The 22021-nt window shown below is 41.8% G+C and overlaps 1 protein-coding gene across 2 annotated transcripts in view; it reads left to right on the forward strand.

Moving 5' to 3' along the window:
* The first annotated feature begins 553 nt into the window (after positions 1-553).
* ubqln4 (ubiquilin 4) overlaps positions 554-22021 on the forward strand; it is a 63642-nt gene continuing 42174 nt past the window's right edge. For both annotated transcript variants that reach the window (XM_038804879.1, XM_038804880.1), the window contains exons 1-2: positions 554-776; positions 20078-20229. In XM_038804879.1, the coding sequence (XP_038660807.1) occupies positions 660-776; positions 20078-20229 (269 nt within the window). In that variant the 5' untranslated portion in view covers positions 554-659. The remainder of the gene's footprint in view (positions 777-20077; positions 20230-22021) is intronic.

A 22021-nucleotide genomic window follows, 5' to 3' on the forward strand; every position in this document is an offset into this window, starting at 1 on the left:
GTGTCTGTATGGGTTTCCTCCGGCTGTTCCGGTTTCCTCCCACAGTCCAAAGATGTGCAGGTTAGGTGGATTGGCCATGCTAAATTTCCCTTTTAGGATGGAGTTGCAAGCATAGTGTGTGGGATTGGGCCTAGGTAGGGTGGTCTTTTGAGGACTTTGTATTGACTCGATGGTCCGAAATGCTTCCTTCTGCACTGTAGGGCTTCTGTGATTCTATTAAAGTATGGTTAAGTATTGAAAAACAAAAATGGCTTAATGCCTTGATTATAATGCATTGATATGGTATGTGGAGTTATGGATGTAACCCTATCAAGATGTCAAAGGATGTTAATTGCACAACACTCAATAAGCTCACACATGAGCTTCTTTATTGATGTCACCCCTGATGTGATCCTCCGTCCATTTCCACTTCCGGTTCTAGCAACCTCCTAGTCAGTACGTCATCACCTTATGGGGCTTCTGTGAAACGTCACAAGCCAGCTCACTCAGCTTTCGCGAAACAGATATTATTTTAGAAATCCTATCGCAATTCTGTGACTGGCGGCTGCATTCTTTTTGTATTTGGTGCCGGTGTTGCGAGGATGGATTTTTCTGGATGGATTACCCATGGTGCCGCAGTGCAATGAGGAAGCGGCCGTTGGCAGACACTCGGCTCGAGGATGGCGGAGAACGCGGAGCAGTGTTCTAGAACGGCGGGGAGAACCATCCGGGTTACCGTCAAGACTCCCAAAGACAAAGAGGACTTCGAGCTGGCGCCCGATTGCACCGTCAAAGAGGCGAGTGGCGTGGAGAGGCCGCGCAGCAAGCGGGTTAGGGCGGCACCAGAGCGGGCCGGCACCCGGGCAGCGCGAGCCAGCAGCTAGGATTGCCCTCACCCCCACTGTGTCACCAAGAACAAGAGCCGGGAAACAGCATTGTGCGGGCGGGCAGGCGGGCGGCCTGCCTTCACTAACATTGCCAATGTTACTCCCGAGCTTGTGGCCCAGCACAGATACCAGAGGAATGGATCTCCCAAATGCTCACTCGCGCTGTGTCATCCCACACTTTAAAGCATCGTCAGCGTCCTTTATCATAACCCGAGCAGTTTAACGTGAAGTAAATGAGGTGGCTCCCCGAGTATCCAACAAATAAATGTTATACGTTAGTGGCCATTTAGATTTACACAACGTGATGATGAGGATTTTGTAGGGTTCTCAACGTGTGTCTGTTGGGGTGGGTGCCGGTCAATGTAGTATTTTAACCCTTTTCAGGAATACAAATCAAAGTGAGCTTGAACCATGATCACGCAAGTTTTATTCATATACTGTGGTTAGTCTCCATGCATAAATCATTCACTTTGAATTGTTTTTGCTGAACCATATTTTTGTTTTTGGAGTCTGCCCACAGGTATTGTGGTGGGCTTGATTTCCAAAGTGCTTCTCCTTGTATTCAAGACATCTCGGAGCAAAATTAACATAATGGTGTAATTTTGAGAAACACAAAAGCAGCTGTAGAGAGATTTTCCAAGAAGGGGAAGGAGGTAACAAAACTAATGGATTTAGAAGATATTTACAGAGGGCAAGTATGTGGTGGTTAAAATGACAGCTGTAATAGGCAGGGTAATGGGAGTGCAGTCTGAGGATTTCAGGGTGCAATTGTAATAACCTTTATTAACGTCACAAGTAGGCTTATATTAGCAATGAAGTTACAGTGAAAATCCCCTAGTTGCCACATTCTGCCACCTGTTTGCGTACACAGGGAGAATTCAGGATGTCCAATTCACCTAACAAGTGTGTCTTTTGGGACTTGTGTGAGAAAACCGGAGCACCCGGAATAAACCTACGTCGACACGTGGAGAACGTGCAGACTGCGAACAGATAGTAACCCAAGTGGGAGTTGAACCTGGGACCCTGGCACTAACGGTGCTAACCACTGTGCAGCCGTGTGATTGTTTGGTTCCGTGAGACAGCTGAGGTCAGGTTTGGTGAGGCCATAGAAAAAAATTAGAAGTTCCTATTTTAACTGAGTTGACTGGGGCATGGGAGCTGGTTGGTGGGGTTTGAAAATAATTGGAGTATTTTATCAAGAACATTGGCAGTTTGTTTTTCTAGTGTTGGACACTAAACAATGCATGACCTGGTTTGTCTATTAGTTATTCAGTGTAAAGAATTAAGTTTAAATATGACTTCAATAGAGAAATCATAATTTGAACTAGTGCAATCCTGCGATAGCAGCAGTGAAACTGCTGCACTGATTTATGTGGTGTGCTTCACCTTTCTTTGCAGTTAATAAGTGTAATAATAGATTGGACTTTGTTTTTCTTTGTTATGAAATGAATTTAAGAGACACATGTCAGGTAAAAAGTTGCTTTCTAACAAATGCTTTCAGAACCAATTGCCATTGTAGTTGTGGCTTTTTATCCAGCCTTTTAAGTATGTTTTTATCAAGGACTCTAGAAACCTCTAACGGAATATCTGGGCTTCTCCAGATCACCAGAGTTATGTATTTGTTCAAAATCTATATTTATTGATTACAACAAATTTATGTAGCACCGTTTAACATAATGAATCACTGTTTTATAATGCTAATGTGAAGTGCTGTGCAAAATATCCCACTGAACCACGAGATGATGTCAGGTCAAATGACTAAATCTCGGTCAACAATGTGTTTTTTGATGAGTGTCTTTAACGCACGAAAGATGGGGAAGTGTAGGGAAGGCATTCCAGAGCTTGGGGCCTAGGCAACTAAGGCCCAGCCACTGATGGTGGAACAATTATAATTGGAAATGCGCAAGGGGCCAGAATTAGAGGTGTGCAGACATCTTTGAGGAGTGTGGGGTTGGAGGAGATTACAGTGAAAAGGAGGAGAAAAGCCATGTAGGGATTTGAGATAAACATGAGAATGCTGAAGTCAAGATGTTGCTTGACCAGGAATCAATGTAGGTACACAAGTGTGGGGAAATGGGAGTTTTCTACTACAGAGGGTCGAATGTGGGAGACCAACCAAGCGTGTGTTAGAAGAATTGAGTCTCGAGATAATAAAGGCATAAGTGAAGGTTTCAGTAGCAGATGAGCTAGAAATGTGGCGGGAGGGATGTCAGTCAAGTTGCAAGCATGTTATTTTTCTTTCTGTATATTAGCATATATTGGGCGGCACATGGTGCAGTGGTTAGCACTGGGAGTGTGGCACTGAGGACCTAGGTTCAAATCCCAGCCCTGGGTCATTGTCTGTGGAGTTCGCACATTCAAGGGCTGCTTTTCCTTGTGTGGTTAGGAGAATTTTTTTCATGTTAAAAGATATCTGGAAATGTGTTATATTTGAAGGGATCAGTGGAATAGTTTGGAAAAGCACTGCTGTAAGGTGGGAATCAGTGATGCAATAAGGTTCCAGAACTATAATATTCTCATCTACCCATTGCTGTAGGCAGTGTTGGATATTCTGAATATTCACATTACTTCCAATCAAGTAATAGTAATTTAATGTATTAATGTTGTTTGCTGATTCTCTAGGATATATTTTTCACATATTTAATTGTAGATCAGATTTAAATGGCAAACATTTGTATCAACTGCAGGCTGAATGAATCAGTTTGAGGAATATTTCTTTGGGAGAAATATTTTCATTACTACAATATATAGAAAGCTAAAACTATTTTAATACACAGTAATAGAATTTGAATCCAACTTCTGTTTCTGCTGTTACTGAGAGCTGTAGATGTTTTTTTTAAATATAATTTTTATTGGAATTTTTTACAGAAAATATAAAACATAACGACAAACAATGAAATGCAACAAAATAACCCATAATAACTATGACACCCCCAGACCGTATCGGCGCATGGAGAGCTGTAGATGTAATGGCATCTTGTGTTTCACAAACTCAACAGAATTTGATAATTTTTTATTTTCCATAACTTTGAAAATAATTTCTAAAAATAGTTTTATAATTGATTTAGTCCTGCTGTAAACAATATAAATGACTGCTATTTTTAATTGTTCTGCAGTTACAACCATTATTTGCAAGTGGATATTGCTTACATAGGCAAATAATATTACTTTCAGTTAATACATGAAAGCAACATTGAGATTGGAAGAATCTAGGTGAAAAATGTAAGGCATAGTCACATTGTGGTTTAGTGAAACACACTTTGTTTACCTGGCCAGATTGTATGTATACAATGATAGCCAGACCATTACTTTCAAAGTAAATTGTGATATAGGGGCATGGGTTTGCAAATTAGGACTGATGACCAGAAGGACTTCAGGCAAAATATATCTGCTGTTTGAAATCGATTTTCATCAGGAGTAATAGAGGTGAAAAGATTGCCTTACAATCTTGCAATTAAGAACTTGAATTTTCCTTTCAAGTGGATGAGCTAAGAGAAATGTAGGATATTCCTCCTCTGTTGCTATTGTGTGATTTTGAGAATCTATCTTTCCTTACTGTACTGTTAGATTGTGCAAAGACCTAATGTTAAAGCACATCCAAATTTATTTGAGTTTTTAATTATACAGAGATGTGTGCCCAATGTTAAATGTGTTTTTGAGTTCAATTTAGTTTTTTGAGGAGGTGGGATTTTGACTGCTCAGTTTAAGAACAATATTGATTGTATCGGTTCATTTTTTAAAAAGCCTGTTGAATAAGAGCAACGTCTTGCCTTGCTTACATTTTGTTTCAACAAATTATATAGCTTGTGAAAATAATAACTGTTTTCAATATTCCATATCGGGTGCCCTTAAAAATGTATCAAATATAGATGTAGCATAAGTTACATCATAACCGTAGACCTGTAAATTTCTGATTTGGAGTCTAATGCATTAGTTGAGAGATTGATGCTTTTTTAAAAAAAGTTTGTTTTATCATACAACTGGTGTGCATGTGTAACTTAAATGCAAACCATCAGTAGTGATTGTTCAACTAGGTTAAAAACATTGCATTGGTTAGCTCAGTTGGCTAGATGTGGTGCAGAATGATGCCAACGATGTACTGGCTGTGGTAGTATGTGGAGATTTGCCTCCTCACCTTGACCCGCACTTGTGGAGTAGTGCCCCTCAAGCTACTTATTAACCAATTGTCTCTGCCTACTGGACAGAGATGCCAATGGTCTTTTGTGGACTGTGGCTAATAATTGAACCTTAAAGTCAACCTATGGGAAGAAGAAAGTAGCTCTTGTCTAGTTAAATGCCCAAGTGCTGACTGTAAGTTGAGCTCTGCTAATTACTTGAATTAGGGTTATCTTTGGATTTTTGTAATGCTGTTTCCTCTGGAAGAATGTTTCTGTTTAAATGTTGAAATTAGTTCCAAACAATTCAATGACTTTGTTCAAGTACTCCTTATTACCAGTATTCTTATTATAGATGACGGAAATATCTGAACAATTCAAGCTCTGAAGCTACTTGTTGCTAGCATATGCATTGCTATGCTGATTGACATATCAGTAGCTTACTACTTTAGTATTGCTCTAATGATTCAGTTGTTGTCGATGTTCACGATTCTGTTCCTGAGGATATGAGCAGCTGCCTGGGGAATATTTGCATGCCACCTGTGACCCTCTATATGGCTTGCACAAGCTTCTGTGCAGCAATTAAATGCTTTGTGCATTTGTGTGCATTGAGAATTATGTTGTCTAGTTCCAGGCATTGCAGTACTGTACGTTCCGTCACTTATCAGTTTGCGCTGCATGTTGGACTGACTTGTGCAGTTTGTGAATTTGTAACCTTGCTTTATTGCATCAATATTATTTTACTAATTCTGAAAACATTTTGCCTTGTTCATGATTTCAGTTGCTAATAAAGTTTGGGTTGTTTTGAATTTTAGAAAGCTGTCTTAAAGAACTTGCTTTACTGATGAAGCAGAATAATATTAGTTCCAGCACGCATGGAATTCTGTGAATTAGTACAATTAAAAAGGAGCATTCATTGTTTTTTTAAAAATTTAGATTACCCAATTATTTTTTCTATTAAGGGGCAATTTAGCGTGGCCAATCCACCTACTCTGCACATTTTTGGATTGTGGGGGTGAAACCCACGCAGACACGGGGAGAATGTGCAAACTCCACACGGACAGTGACCCAGAGCTGGGATCGAACCTGGGACCTCAGCGCCGTGAGCCGGTTGTGCTAACCACTAGGCCACCGTGCTGCCCGAGCTTTCATTGTTAGCCGGAAGAGCACGGAAACTTTATATTAAAATAAATTTACTGAAGTTCAGTAGACATTGTCTTACACATACAAGATGAAAGGGCTTTGGTACAAAGCAGTTTATTTTTTCCTATTAAGTGGCATACTCTGTCTTGCGTCACTTTCATAACCCCATCCCTCATTTTAATTGTGTGCGATTCATCTGACTGGGCCAGAAACAACTGCATTTTAATTTCAAGATTGCATAAACTGTAGTTGGCAAAGAAAAAATGGAGGAATGTTGAACCAAATCTCAAGTACATCAAAAATGCCTGAAGAGATGGAACAATTCACTTAAATGTGAGATTTCCATGTTAGATCACATGGCAAAGAATTTGTCTCTATATTGTAAATTATGAAGGCTATTGGAATAATTGCAGGCTGGGGGATTATTTTGGTTTTACATAATGCCATCTTGTTGTTACTAGATATGAACATGTGAATGGATAATGGATAATGTAACACAAAGGGAACTATTATATCACATTTGTTTCAGATACATTTTTTAAATGGTCTGCACCGAGTTTGAAAACAAGGTTTTTGGCTGATATTTATTCATCCAAATACCATCTAAGAGTGCAGTCATGTAGTGAAAAGGAAGAGGAAACTGAACCTACAATCGCTGGGTTAGAGGATTGAATTTCAAATAACCACCATCATCTCACTTTGATGCATTTTCCCCCCCATGTCATGGCTTTTGGCGATAACTGGTAATAAACTGATAGAGTAAGCACCTATGAGTTTATACTTGGGCAAAAAAAGATCATGACATGAGTCTACTGGCGAGATGATTTGTAAAATATTACTTGTTCCTGATCTTCCCTGTTGTTTATTTCCATCATGGTTTACAGGGAGGAGAAAATGTCTAATGTAACTTAAATAAATTAATCCATCTGCATTGGATTGATTTAGTGATGCTGTCCATACGTAACCACAGTAGGCCTGCTAGATTATTATATCCATTACATTTTATCCAAAGTATTTGGCTTTTGGGCATTTACAAAAGAAGGAATGTGGAACCACCATTCCCAACGTGGTAATTTCCACTTTCCATCCAGTGATGACGTACATTCAGTTCCGACAATATAAAGTCTGACACACAAGCACCTTTTCACCTAACATGTGCGTGTGAACCTTGACTTCTGAAGCTTCTTTCTGCTTTGCTCATTGATTCCGTTTCTGGTGCCATCTGTTCTTGACCATTTTCGTGTGAGGTAATCAGATTATGATGACTCTGCCACGTTTGAAGGTGGGATTGAGCTGTTAGCTCTTTTAGATACTGGATGAATCTGGTCCACAATGACTTTACTTAGGCCACTGGTAGGAAGACATTTAGTTCTATTTGCTTAATGAGAAGTAAAATTCAAGTTGTGTTACTCCATAGAGTATGTGCGGTACTTAGGCAAAACAGGAAGATCTACAGTATAGAAACCATTCTCCACATTGAGTATTTATACATGGGAGATTCTGAAGAACACAATAGAATTATCCCAGCAGAGTCAACGCAAATGCAATTCATAGGAATCATCAGAGACAAAATTATTTACCAATGATGAAAGAGCCATTTGGCAAATGTTCATAGAAATCCTAGAAATTTGCAGTATGGAGAACCGTTGATGGTGATGTGCTGAGCAGTCGCACATCAGGTGGCTATCTGAATCAGGACAAAAAAAGTACCTTTGGTTGAATTTCTCCCAAATTTCAAGGGAGAATATCTCAACAACAAATAGAGGATAACCGAGGAAAGATGCCAGCGAACGGGAGCACCAAGGACTGAAGAGCCGCAGAAGCAATGGAGAGCCACTACCAGCTGGCGGATGGGACAGCGGACCCATGAGGCAAAGGGACCTTGACCACTCAGGAGAGAGCGCGGCCAACAACTAAACCAACAGGCAGTCAGTGGGCATAATGAAGGGGCAAGACCTGCCTAGGGAGGAGGGCCACCACACCAGAAATGGCTAGCACGGAAAGACAGAAAGCAAGGGGGACCGCAACGCACCTCCTGGTAGGGAGGGGGGCCTGATTGCGGGGAGGAGGAGGGGGGGGGGTTGCACAGGGACATGGAAGGGGGAAATACGGGGAATAGGGGAAAGGGGCACAAAAGGAACAGAGAAGGAAAAATGAGCTGTGTATCGTACAGGCCTCGGCAGCGGAGGAGCAGACTGAGGAAACAAGATGCTGCCTTAAGCAACCACTGTGGAGGCTCCCGAAACAAAGGGAAACCCCGGAGTGCAGTGTTGGTGACGTACACCAAGTTGGCGGTCATGTTGAGTGGCTCCTGGACAAAGCAAAACCCTGGAGCACAGGGGCCCGGCCTCACGGAGAGAACCGGGACCGTGGTCATTTTGGACCGCTCTCTAACGAAGGGAAATCTCTGAGTGCAGGGGCGTATCCGCCAGATAAGTGTTGTTGATCCTGCAGGAGCAGGGGGACAAAAGCCCCCTCCCCCTGCAGGAAACATACCTGAGGGCGAAGGACCGACTGCGTGTAAGAAAGGGCTGGGTGGAATAGACGTACCATTCATGTTACAGGATGGGGGCTAGGGGAGTGATCTTATTGATCAGTAAGAGGATGAAGTTCACGGTGGCAAGGATGGTCATGGTCAGCTGTGTCCTAGACGGGGCACCTCTAGTCCTGGTCAATGTGTATGTGTCCAACTGGAACGACACTGGCTTCATAAAGGCCATGGCGGAAATCCCTGACATTGCCACTTACCGACTGATCATAGGTGCGACTTCTACTGTGTACTGGACCCATTGACATGCCGATCGAATCACAGATTGGGGAAAAGGATGGGCATGGCCAGGGAGCTGGCAACATTCATGGAGCAGATGGGGCGGAAGTGGGTTAGGGATTCTGGAGCAAAGCGCTGAGCAACCCCTCCACCTCCTGTGCTAAGCTAAACCTTAAGCAGTTTAAAGTGGTGCACAGAGCCCACCTGACTAGAACCCGAATGAGCAGGTTCTTCCTGGAGGTGGAGGACCAATTTGAACGGTGTCAGGGAAGCCTGGCCAACCATGCCCAAATATTCTGGGCAAGCCCCAGACTTGTCGGGATTTGGACAGCCGCCTACGAGGTGGTGTCCAAAGTTGTGAGGGTGGAGCTGTGCCCGAGAGTGACAGTCTTCGGGGTATCGGACCAGGCTGTCCTTCATCTGGGGAAGAGGGCCGACACCCTGGCTTTTGCATCCCTAATCATACACCGGAGAATCCTGCTCGGCTGGTGATTGGCAGCACCATCCAAAGCTGCAGACTGGCTGGCATACCTGGCGGAATTACTCTCCTTGGAGAAGATAAAGTACACCGTCCGAGGGTTGGACGAGAGCTTCCAAAAAGCTTGGGGGGTCATTTGTCAGCCTGTTGAAGACCTGTTTGAGGCAAACAACAGCTGGGAGGGGGGGTGGGGGGGGGGGAGAGGAAGAGGGAGAGAAGAACAAATGGTTATGGGACCTTCCTATCTACTCTATTTAGAACATTCTTAATTTTATACACATCATTTGGTCTCCCCTCTGACACCAAAAAAAACAACTCTACCATAACCAACGTTTTCTCATTACTACAATCCTCCAGTCCAGGCAACATCCTTGTAAATCTCTTTTTTGTGAACTTCTTGGTGTACTCACCTCATTACAATAGTGATGACCAGAACCGCATGCAGTACTCCAGCTGTGCTCCAATTGTGTTTTATACAGTTCAAGCACAACCTCCCTGCTCCCATGTACCATACCTTGACTAAAGGCAGTATCCCATTTACTTCTTGAAGCCACCTTTCAAGCCACCTTCAGGGATCGGTGGACGTGCATGTCGCACATCTCAGTATTTTACCAATTGTTGTGTGTTCCCTTGCCTTATTAGCCTTCACCCAAATACATAACCTCACGATTCTCTGGATTGAACTCCATTTGAAACTGTTTTGCACATCTGCCCAGTTCATTGATATCATCAATTTACAGCTTGCTTCTTTGTTATCAACCACAGGGCCAATTTTTGTACTGTCTGCAAACAATAATACCCATGTATTCAAGTCCAAATCATTGATATCTACAATTTCAAAGCAAGAGACCTAGCACTTCCTCTTAGCCTTTTCACCCCTTGTTGATGGAGCATGGGCCATGGACAAATTCTCTCTATCGAATCCTTTGTTGGGCCGAACTCTCCAGTTGTCATCATATAGAAATCTCGGCTCTCAATTCCTTTTCTGTATCCTGCCTACATGTATTTCTTGGTCTGCCTTGCTTTCTCTTTCCTTGTGGGTTCCGTGTGAGAGCTTGCTTGGTGTGTAATGTTGTTCAGTTGTTTTCTTGGTATGGCCTATCCAATTCCATTTTTGTCTTTTGATTTGGAGGACCATTGGATCTTGTTTTGTCTCCTCCCACAGCATAATAATGATATTTGGTCAGTGTATCGTAAAGATAGCTTGAGGCATCTGTTGATGGAAGTATTGGATTTTTGTCAACATTGTTTTGGTGTTCCTCCATGTTTCAGAACCATAAAGGAGAACTGATTTTATGTTGGAGTTGAAGGTCTTAGCTTTGTGGCTTTGGTGATCTCTTGATTTTCAGATGATAGAGAGAGTAAGTGATGAATGCTGTTCTAGCAAATCCTCATCTGTCTCACTGGTAGTACTTAACGACATTACCCAGATAGGTAAAAGACGTTACTTAATCCAGCTCGGTTTTCCTTATCTGAATGGAGTGTTATTATTATCTTTGTTTTCTCTTTATTGATGTTGAGGCTAACTTTGGCCGATATTTGTGCCAAGTGACAGAGTTTATCTTGCATCTGTATGTGGTTATGAGATAACAAAGCCAAGTAATCCGCAAAGTCCAGTTGTTCTGTGAGGGTCCATTGTATGCCATTTTTCAGTCTGATGTTGTTTGCCTCCCAATTCAGTCAATCGCAAGACAAAATAGGAGTGGTGACATCAACAGCCTTGTCTATCCGTCAGTTTATACATGGAATTTATCAGAGAGGGTTCCTCTGTGCAAGACCTATTCCATCATAGATATTCTTCATGAGGAAGATTATTTTCTCTGGAATGCCATAACTTCCCAGTGTCTTGGTCAATGCTGTCAAATACCTTCTCGTGATCTACAAAATTAATGTTGATTGATTTCCTTTCCAACGATTGTTTGATTATAATCCGTAGGGTTGCTATCTGACCCACACAAGATCTTCTTTTGCAAAATCCTGCCTGGTTGTCTCTTAAAGTATCTTCTATTGTCCGTTTCATTCTGTCCAGTGTGATGTGGTACAGCCCTATCCCTGGCGCAAAGACTGATATCGTCCTTCTTCCGAAGCTTCACCACATTACCTTCCTTCCAATCTGATGGATGGTAATCTTTCCTCCTCCCTTATTTTCTGCTGGAGTCCATGGATCATGTCCACCGTAGTGTTACTATCAGCCTTGAGAGCTTCTTGCTGGTATATAATCTGGCCAAGGGGTATCTCACTGAGCAGCGTAAAAACTCACCGGAAACAACTTTCCAGTTATAAAAGCATCATTTGACCATTGCCCTTTGCATCTTGCCTCTGAGCCAGTTTTGGATCCAATGTGCGATTTTGGCTTTGGCTCTTATTACTCTCTGACCAGTCTGCCATCTGGAACCATGTAAAAATCCTTGCTAAAATTCATATGACTACATCAAATGCATTACTGTTATTAACCATCGTTAACGCCACTTAAAATTCAATCTTGGTAATCAGACATGGCCTTTCCAATAGAAAATCCATGCTGACTGCCATTGATTAATCGTGTCTTTCTAAATTAAAATTTCCTCCATATTTAAAAATTTTCACACCACTGAAATTAAGCCGAATGGCGCACAGTCTAAATCTTTTCTCCTCCTTAAACCATGGTACTTTAGCTTTCTAACAAAAAATTTAGTGACCCAGCATGCACTGCATTCTGGGGAAGAGGATTCCACCTATTAACAGCCTTCAAAGAAAAAAAATTCTCATTTTCATATTAAAAGGGAAATGTCTTATTTTTAAATAGTGTTCTCCAGTTCTAGTCTCCCCCACAACAGGAAAGATCCTCCTGGTATTTGCCCTTTAAAAACCCCCCTCAAGATTCTTATGATCACCTCACATTCTTCTAACCTCCAATGAGTAGAGGCCCCAAATTGTTTCACCATTTCCTCATCCCAGTAATGAATTGAGTGAACATTTTTTGAACTGCTTCTAATGTAATTATATCCTTTTTCAAATAGCAAACTAAAACTGTACACCGTATTCTAGTTGTAGTCTAACCATGGCTTCTTATACCTCTGTGCAGACTCTACCTCCTCTTGACAACTTTCTACCTATCTTGGTGTCATCGGCAAATTTAACTATCATGCATTCAGTTCCTTAAAATGAATAGGTAAATCTCGGGCAAAAACTGTATATCATAGAATCCTACAGTGCAGAAGGAGGCCGTTCGGCCCACCGAGTTTGCACTGACCCTCTGAAAGAGTACTCTTACCAGACTCCCGCCCTAACCCTGCAATCCTGTAACTCCACTTAACCCGCACATCCCTGGCCATGGGCAATTTAGCATAACCAATCCATCTAACCCGCAGATCTTTAGACTGAGAGGAATCTGGAGCACCTGGAGGAAGCCCACACGGACATGGAGAAAGTGCAAATTACATGCAGTCACCCAAGGTGGAAATTGAACACTGTTCCCTTGCGCTGTGAGGTAGCAGTGCTAACCAATCTGCTTTTGTGCTGCCCTACATGCTGACAGATCCCGCTGGGATCATAAGTGGGTGGCTCCCACGAAACAAGTGAGCTGGAAGTTTGGAGTTCTGTTTCCCTTCCACACCCTCCATAATTCCCTTCCACACCTTCAATTGGGACTGGTTTAGCACACAGCTAAATCACTGGCTTTGAAAGCAGACCAAGGCAGGCCAGCAGCATGGTTCAATTCCCGTACCAGCCTCCCCGAACAGGCGCCAGAATGTGGTGACTAGAGGCTTTTCACAGTAACTTCATTGAAGCCTACTTGTGACAAGTGATTTTCATTTCATAACGGCAAACATTTCCATGTTCACCTCTATTGGGATTGGAAAATCTGGGCTATGTGGTAACACCAGTGCTTTTGAAACACCAGGTCATAGGTTTAAGTCTCACTCCAGGACTCCGTGATTGATGTTTGTAATTTAGAGAAGTTGTTGGATGTGGTGGATTTCAAATGAGATGTTTAGTTTGATACCTCGTCTGTGAATTCAAATGAATGCAAGATTCCATTGCAGTATGCCAGCAAAAGCAGTAACTTCTTCTGATGCCCTGGTCAGCACTGATCCCTCAACCACTGCCATCTCAACAGAAAAGAATGGTCATTCAACTCCTGCTGTTTCTGAAATATTTGTGTGTGAAAATTAACTTGTTTAATGTGTCATAAGAGTCTCACACCTTCAGAAGTCATAATGTGGAGATGCCGGCGTTGGACTGGGGTGAGCACAGTAAGAAGTCTTACAAGACAAGGTCAAAGTCCAACAGGTTTGTTTCGAATCACTAGCTTTCGTAGCACAGCTCCTTCCTCAAGTGAATGCACCTCAGGTGAATTCACCTGAGGAAGGAGCTGTGCTCTGAAAGCTAGTGATTCGAAACAAACCTCTTTGACTTTAACCTGGTGGACGTCATAGGCAGGGAAGCACTTTGGATGTCCCGTGAGTGCATAAATGCAGATTTGTTTTGCCTGTGTGGAGAGTGCGTTTGACTTCCTGAAGTAAGGCACCAAAAACTGGACTAACATATTTCACTGGTCAACAATTGATATAACTATTGAATTATCATTTTGCTTTCATACTCCTAGAATAATCACAGCACAGAGGACTGTGGTGTGTTGTGTTAATGCAACTTTCATTCTCCTGCCTTTTTCTCATAGCCCTGTAAATCTTTTCTCTTTGGAAGCCATGATTGCACTCCATGCCCCTATTTTTAAAACCTGTCATGTTGTCCTTTTTTTTCACAGCTTCATTAACTTGCCTTCCCATATTTTTAAAGGATTTTTTGTCTTGTGTTAAAAGTACTATTGATTTTTTAGTTGTTGCAACTTTTATATTGTTAGCTTTTTCCTTCATAGATGTTTGAGGCTGAGTAAGTAAAATGGACAAGAGTGTTAACCGTTCTTTCATAACCAATTGACTTCATGGTAACAAACTGAGCAGAACGGATGCACTTAATAGTTTATATAGATTTTAGTGCTTCCCCCATTCTCTACTTTATTGATTGATCTATTTGGAGGACAGTAAATTTAGGTGTACTTTAAAAAAAAAACTTTTTTTTGAGTACCCAATTAATTCTCTCCAATTAAGGGGCAATTTAGCGTGGCCAATCCACCTACCCTGCACGTCTTTGGGTTGTGGGTGTGAAACCCACGCAAACACTGGGAGAATGTGCAAACTTGACACAGACAGTGACCCAGAGCCGGGATCGAACCTGGTACCTTTCACTTTCGTCAGTACTGGGTACTGGAAGCATAATCATCAATTTCCTTCTCGTTAAAATTATTGTCGTGTTTCCACTTGAGTGCATACAGCTGGCTGAAAGGGTAAATAATAATCTTTGAGTGTCGCAAGTAGGCATACATTAAAACTGTGGAAATCCCCTAGTCACCGCACTCGGGTGCCTGTTCGGGTACACTGAGAATTCAGAATCTCCAATTCACCTAACCGCGCGTCTTTCAGGACTTATGGGAGGAAACTGGAACACCTGGAGGAAACTCCCGTAGACACTGGGAGAACATGCAGACTCCGCTCAGACAAAAAAAAATCTTTATTGTCACAAGTAGGCTTACATGGATACTGCAATGAAGTTACTTTGAAAAGCAGTGACCCAAAGCCGCGAATCCAACCCAAATCCCTGGCACTGTGAAGCAACAGTACCAACCACTGTGCTACTGTGCCACCCAATTAAAAAAGTTACGGATAACAAAGGTACGGGAGAGGCACACAGCAGTGGAGAAATAGAGACGGAATGCAGATCTGAAATAAAAATAGAAAACATTGATCGTGCAGATTTTATAAGGCAGCATTTATTGCTCATCCCAGTTGCTCTGAATGGCGGCGTCCTAGCAATTGTTTTTACAACGTGTTTGTTGCTCGTCTTCAGGAGACATCAAGTATTAACCACCTGGTGGCATTTTTAGGCCAGATCATGTCAGCAAATTCCTCTGCTCTGAAGTTGCTTGACTGACTTCTGCATTCTAAAGATGCTGCCTGATCTGAATATTTCTAGCTTTTCCTGTTTTCTTCCGTGAAGTTGGGTTTTTGAATTATTCCGTTGTTTTTCTTTGGTACCGGTTCACAAATCATATGTAAAATCCAACCTTCTGTCTTGCCATGGTGGAAATATGAATTTTTGAACTCTGGATTGTTAGTCCAGTACACTGTCATATCCTGGATATTTGCATTTCCCACGGGTGTGGGTGTCGCTGGCTAGGCCAACGTTTAGCACCCATCCCTAATTTCCCTTGAGAAAGTGGGAGTGGAGTGAGCCTCAAACCACAGCAGACCAGTGGTGCAGGCACATCCGCAGTGCTCTTGGGAAGGGTGTTCCAGGATTTTCACCCAATGACAAGTTTCAAGTCAAGATGGTGTGGGGCTTGGAGGAGAACTTGATGGTAATGTTCTGTGAATGCCAATGTCATTGGTCCAAAATCTCCCCATCAGCATTGTTTTGATCATTTCCATTTCTTTCATTTATTGCATTTCCACCGTTTTCCTTTTATTCCTCTTTCTTTATGCTGTAAAATATTACATCTTTGTGGAATGTTTGTTTCTTTGTCACGCAAGGGATATTTTAAGTGAGTTGCACCATTTTTGTTCAGAATGCTTATTGAAATTCATTGCCCTGAAGTGCAATGAATTTCTGCAAGTATCATTTCATTGAATTCATGTTTGAAAGTATATTTTACAGTTTCTACTTATTGACCAGTCACATTCCTAGATCATTGCCCAACTACATTGAAATTAGTTGATTTTTAAATGCTTAAACAGCCTGGAAACTCAGTGATTATTGAGATTTGGATACTGTACTTTTCATTTTGATTAGTTTAGGACAGTGCCAGCCCACTAGTTATTGAATTGCTCATTGTTGGAACGAATTGAAAAGATGAATGGCTTGCTGGTGTAAATCTGGAAACTAATGTGTTTATGTGAAATGACAATACTGTAGAATTCAATGTGTAAGAAGGGGCATTCATTTTGTTGAACAAAACCAGCTGAAAGCACTAGATATATCTGCTGCAGTGCGATGGGATTCATTTGTGTTCCGAATGATTTAGTTCACGGTAATGGGTAGCAGTATTGAAGATTGTATTTTAGTTGACTTTCCGTTGAACTAAGGACCAGTGTTTCATTTAAACTTTGTAAAATGGGATTATAGTTGTTGAACTGTGTGGGCAATGACTGTTAGGACTATAGTGAAGGAGGGTGTTCTTTTGACGAGTTGTTTTGTGCTATAATAGAATTTGGGGAGTCAAGGTAAATAAGGTGGGTGTATTTTTGTGAGGCGATGCTTTGAGGGGAAAGGTTGTCTGGCAAACACCACTTCATCTTTACACTATCCGCAGATAGTGTTTTTAACATTTTAAAATATTAACATGCAATGTTACCGGTACATAGATAAAATGGCCATCTTTGTTTATACTGTGTATCATTTAGAATGGCTTTGTTGTTCACTAGACGTATCTTCCTGTAATCAGATATTTTGTTCAGTTTACTTATACCATACCAGACTTTTAAAAAATAAATTTAGAGTACCCAATTAATTTTTTCCAATGAAGGGGCAATTTAGTGTGTTCAATACACCTACCTTGCACATCTTTGGATTGTGGGGCGAAACCCATGCAAACACGGGGAGAATGTGCAAACTCCACACTGACAGTGACCCAGAGCCGGGATCGAACCTGGGACCTTGGCGCCGTGAGACAGCAGTGCTACCACTGCGCCACCGTGCTGCCCTTTACCATACCAGACTTGAGTAGTATATTGTTACTAGCATGATATGGGACAAAACAAATTGCAGTGCTTTAATATTGTGTGATGAACCTTAATCCATCACTTCAAATTGTTTCACCACTGCCATTACTAATTTACAGGTTAAAATGTTAATGATAAACTCACCTTGTGTACAGTTGCATTGCTTGGTGCATTTTCATAGAATCATAGAATTCCTACAGTGCAGAAAGAGGCCATTAGGGCCTGTTTTTCACAGTCCAAGTTACATAATTCATAATGTTTGCATACTCACCATGTCATCTCATTAAAATTAGACAGGTGACACTTGTGGCACCCTTAAATTGTCTTGTTTGAGGCTGCTTTGTGCTCATTACAAATCCCTGGTTTGGAGATATAAGTTTCCCTGTATGCAACAGTGCCTCATGTACCTTATCTGTTTCTTGTTGTGGTCTTTGTTAATCTGGAGAATGCTATTCCACTATACTATCCTTTGATAGATAAACCTTAAATTCGGCTGCAAACATGGCTCATGGTAGCCACTCGTAAATCAGTTACTGTGAAGTTTAGATTGCATCAAATTCCAGGGAAGGTGTCTATTTTTCTGATCTATTTTGTTTCTTTGAGCAACAGAGCGCACAGACGTCTGTTGTAACAATCACAGAATTGGATCTTTAACAAGCTTATGTTATGCAAGCTAGCATAGTATTTAAGCAAATCATACCACATTATTCCAGTATGGTTAGATGATTCATTATTACAATTCACTATATAAACTCCGATACCCACTTCACAATTCAAGTGTGATTACATCAAGCAGATGTTTTCGCAAAACACTTGTGCTAATTTTACCTTTTGATCTTTGCTCATGTTAGTCTTCATTGAATAATGAGAGTCCAGATCGCCAGCCCCAGAGTGGTCAGGAGTGAGAACCCTATCCTCTTGCCTTCATTCCTTCCGTCTCTCTTATTACTGTGGCTGAGTTCAGTTGCACTTCTATTTTTAAGGAGTATTTGTTCCCCATCTTTGTTACATGGGTGTATGTCATATACCAGACTTCTGTGCCTTTGTCAGTGCTACCCAAACAAGCATAGAAAGGAGTCTCCCACTGAATAAGATATAGACTTTTAACTTGACCCCCCAGATTCCAACTTGACCCCCCAGATTCCTGAATGACCCACTTCTGGACTGAACTGATCTCCATGCATCTCTACTGAGTAGTACTACACTCCGTATACGTCACCTGATGCCTTGTGTCTATGAATTAACATTGTGTATCTATCAAATTTTCTATGTTTTTTCAGGTATGAAACGATCTGCCTGCGCTGTGCACAGAACAATACTTTTCATTGTAAACCCCCCCCCCCCCCCCCCCCCCCCCCCCCCAAAAAGCCCAGATGTGCATTTGACATTGCAAATCAACTTTGTTGTAGAAACTAATTTTCATTTAAATGAAATCAATAGAATGATGATCAGGCAGTTTCCATACCAGCTGCTGACTTGACATTGTTGCATACTTTGGTGGCAAGTTGAAAATCTAGCCGACTACTGTTTCCCAAGGTGTATTGACCAGGAAGGTTCTAGATTAAATCCCTATTTGTGCTGAGTTCATTCATCTTGGCTGGGGTAATTAGGGAAACCAAGATTGGCCTCAGAATACCACTATTTGTAAGGTATGGAGATTCCCCAGCAATCAAAAAGAACTAATTATCCTGGGGGTGGAAGGTGGGAATTAACCCTCCCAGGATGGTGTGTTGGAGACGAGTGGAAGGTATAAATTTGAGAAATCTGAAACTCCCAACCCCAATTCTCCCACTTCTGAAGGAGGTGCCGGTGACCAGCTTGTGCCCAGGAAACAGATTAGGCAGCTATGGTTCTCGGACGAACAACCCACCCGTGGGAGATGGATTGGTCACTGACGCTCTTTAAAGTTGCTGCGTCATCTCTTTAAACAATGTTTATTTTTACTCCATTGAGGCCAGTATTCCTAGACCGTGGCAATTTAAATGAATTGAGAAGGGCCAGATCCATAAATTAAGTGCCTTTATAGTGCTCCTTCTGGGCCAGGAGGAATAGGAGTATTAGGAATGTGGCGACGAGGGGGTTTTCACACTAACTTCATTGCAATGTTAATGTAAGCCTACTTGTGACAATAATGATTTATTATTTCCACCAGGCCCAATAAGCTAACTTCTTTACATACTCACAAATCAGCACCATCTAAAATTCCTCTCCATTAGTCCCACTAATCAGCCCCATTCACTGTCCTGTTACATATGCAAAGCATTTTTAAAAAAAAAGACGAGTCAGCCAATTTGTTGCTGTTTGCCTGCTTCCAAACGTTTTAGCTAAACTGCTATTTAATTGAGAGTGTACAGGTAATGGAAAATACCTGATTATCCTATTTAACCAATGCTTGGGAACAATTGCCTCAAAATCACAGGCTAGTTTGAATACAGCTCCACCTTTTTAATAAAAACCTCGCAGCTTGTCTGATGAGGTCACCACATTAGCTGTAACCAGGGTAATTAACTTTTATCCAGCTCATTTTATCCAACAAACAACAAACAAAAACCTGAACAGCTACAATTTAGAAATGCCTTACTTTCCCCTGCAAATTTAGTGGTACTTTCCAGAATGTGAAAGATGGCTCTAAAATGTCAAGATTATAATTTGCTCCTGTCTGCCCTGTATTTGCCTCATTGGGGGTAGATCTGAGAAAGGGATAGAAGATGTTAAATGTTTTACCCAGAGGGCAGCCACATGAGTCAATTTGGAACACTTTCCGCAGGATTCCTCAATTTAAAAAGTTGATATCTGAGGAAGACGGCAAGATATATTTCAAGACTGGTGCAAGTTTCTGCTGTACTTTGCTCGCTTTATATTTTGTTTCCGCTATGTCTGCAGTAACAAGCAGGTATTCAAGAGTATTATTTGCAAAGTAGTAACATTTTCCCCTTTTTAAAAAAAAATAGTTCAAGGAAGCTATATCCAAACGATTCAAGGTGCAACCAGAACAGCTTGTGCTAATATTTGCTGGAAAAATCCTGAAAGATCCAGACACGCTTGCCCAGCATGGAATACAGGATGGGCTCACCGTTCACCTGGTTATCAAAACTCAAAGCAGGTGAATAATCATTTCTACTATTAAACTAATACAAAACAGAGTAAAAGATAATTGCCAGGTCAAAAAAGTACAGTCCAGGAATTTTAAAGAAGTGTTATACCTGTTCTTAGCTACTGGAGCCAGTTCAGTTTTCCTATTGTGCACTGTTTGAGGTTAAATATACTTCCCCATCCACAGAGAACTTGTGTACACTTTTATGTCGCAGTGTGAACCTGAGCAGCTGAGGGGATTTTGCAAAGTGCATTAATGGGTAGCTTGCAGTAATGGAAGTTGCCTCAGAATTTGCATCTCGGTTGGGTAGGAGATGTGATTGGCTGGTTGGGGCACGTTTTATTGGTCCAAATCTTGTGATGTGGTCACTTATGATGACTTGTAGTATGTCCAGTAAGAAGTCTTACAACACCAGGTTAAAGTCCAACAGGTTTGTTTCAGGTGAATGAAGAGGCATGTTCCAGAAACATATATATATAGGCAAAGTCGAAGATGCCAGACAATGCTTTGAATGCGAGCATTTGCAGGTATAGATATAGATATAGAACAGTACAGCACAGTACAGGCCCTTCGGCCCTCAATGTTGTGCCGAGCCATGATCACCCTACTCAAACCCACGTATCCACCCCATACCCGTAACCCAACAACCCCCCCCCCCTTAACCTTACTTTTATTAGGACACTACGGGCAATTTAGCATGGCCAATCCACCTAACCCGCACATCTTTGGACTGTGGGAGGAAACCGGAGCACCCGGAGGAAACCCACGCACACAGGGGGAGGACGTGCAGACTCCACACAGACAGTGACCCAGCCGGGAATCGAACCTGGGACCCTGGAGCTGTGAAGCATTTATGCTAACCACCATGCTACCCTGCTGCCCCAAACTGCCCCAGGTAATGAAGTCTTTACAGATCCAGAGATGGGGGTAACTCTAGGTTAAAGAGGTGTGAATTGTCTCAAGCCAGGACAATTGGTAGGATTTTGCAAGCCCAGGCCAGATGGTGGGGGATGAATGTAATGCGACATGAATCCAAGGTCCTGGTTGAGGCTGTACTCATGTGTGTGGAACTTGGCTATAAGTTTCTGCTCGGCGATTTTGAGTTGTCGTGCGTCCTGAAGGCCGCCTTGGAGAACGCTTACCCGTAGATCAGAGGCTGAATGCCATTGACTGCTGAAGTGTTCCCCGACTGGAAGGGAACATTCCTGCCTGGCGTATGTCAATCAAGCTACAACCCAGAAGGTGACCGGTTTATTATACTTGTGCTGACCTTTTGAAAGAGCTGTCCAATTAGTCCCATTCCGGTACTCTATGGCTTTGCAAGTTTTCTCTTTGAAATATTTATTTAATTTTCTTTTATTATTGAATCTGCTTCCACCACCCTGTCAGGTCGTGCATTACAGATCATAGTAACTTGCATTTTTATGTAAAATTCAGTTTTTCCTTGTGTCACTCACACTGGTTCTTTTGCAAAAAATTAAATCTCAGTCCTCTTGTTTGCTGATCCTTATCCTACCAAAAACCGACTCCATTAATTCTATTGAGAGCCTTCCTGGTTTTGAACACTGCCATATCTCTTCTTGATCTTCTCTGCTGTAAGAAGAACAACCGCAGGTTTCTCTAGTCTTGCCATTTAACCCTGGTACCATGCTAGTAAATCATCTATGCATTTAAAGCATTGACATCCTTCCTGAACTCTGGTATCTAGAATCAGCCACATTACTCCATTTTGGGCTGAGCCAATGTTTATTAAAGGTTACGCACAACTTCTTTGGTTTTGTACAGTTTCCCTATATAAAGC

The sequence above is a fragment of the Scyliorhinus canicula genome, chromosome 8 (assembly GCF_902713615.1).
Source record: "Scyliorhinus canicula chromosome 8, sScyCan1.1, whole genome shotgun sequence".
NCBI lineage: Eukaryota > Metazoa > Chordata > Chondrichthyes > Carcharhiniformes > Scyliorhinidae > Scyliorhinus > Scyliorhinus canicula.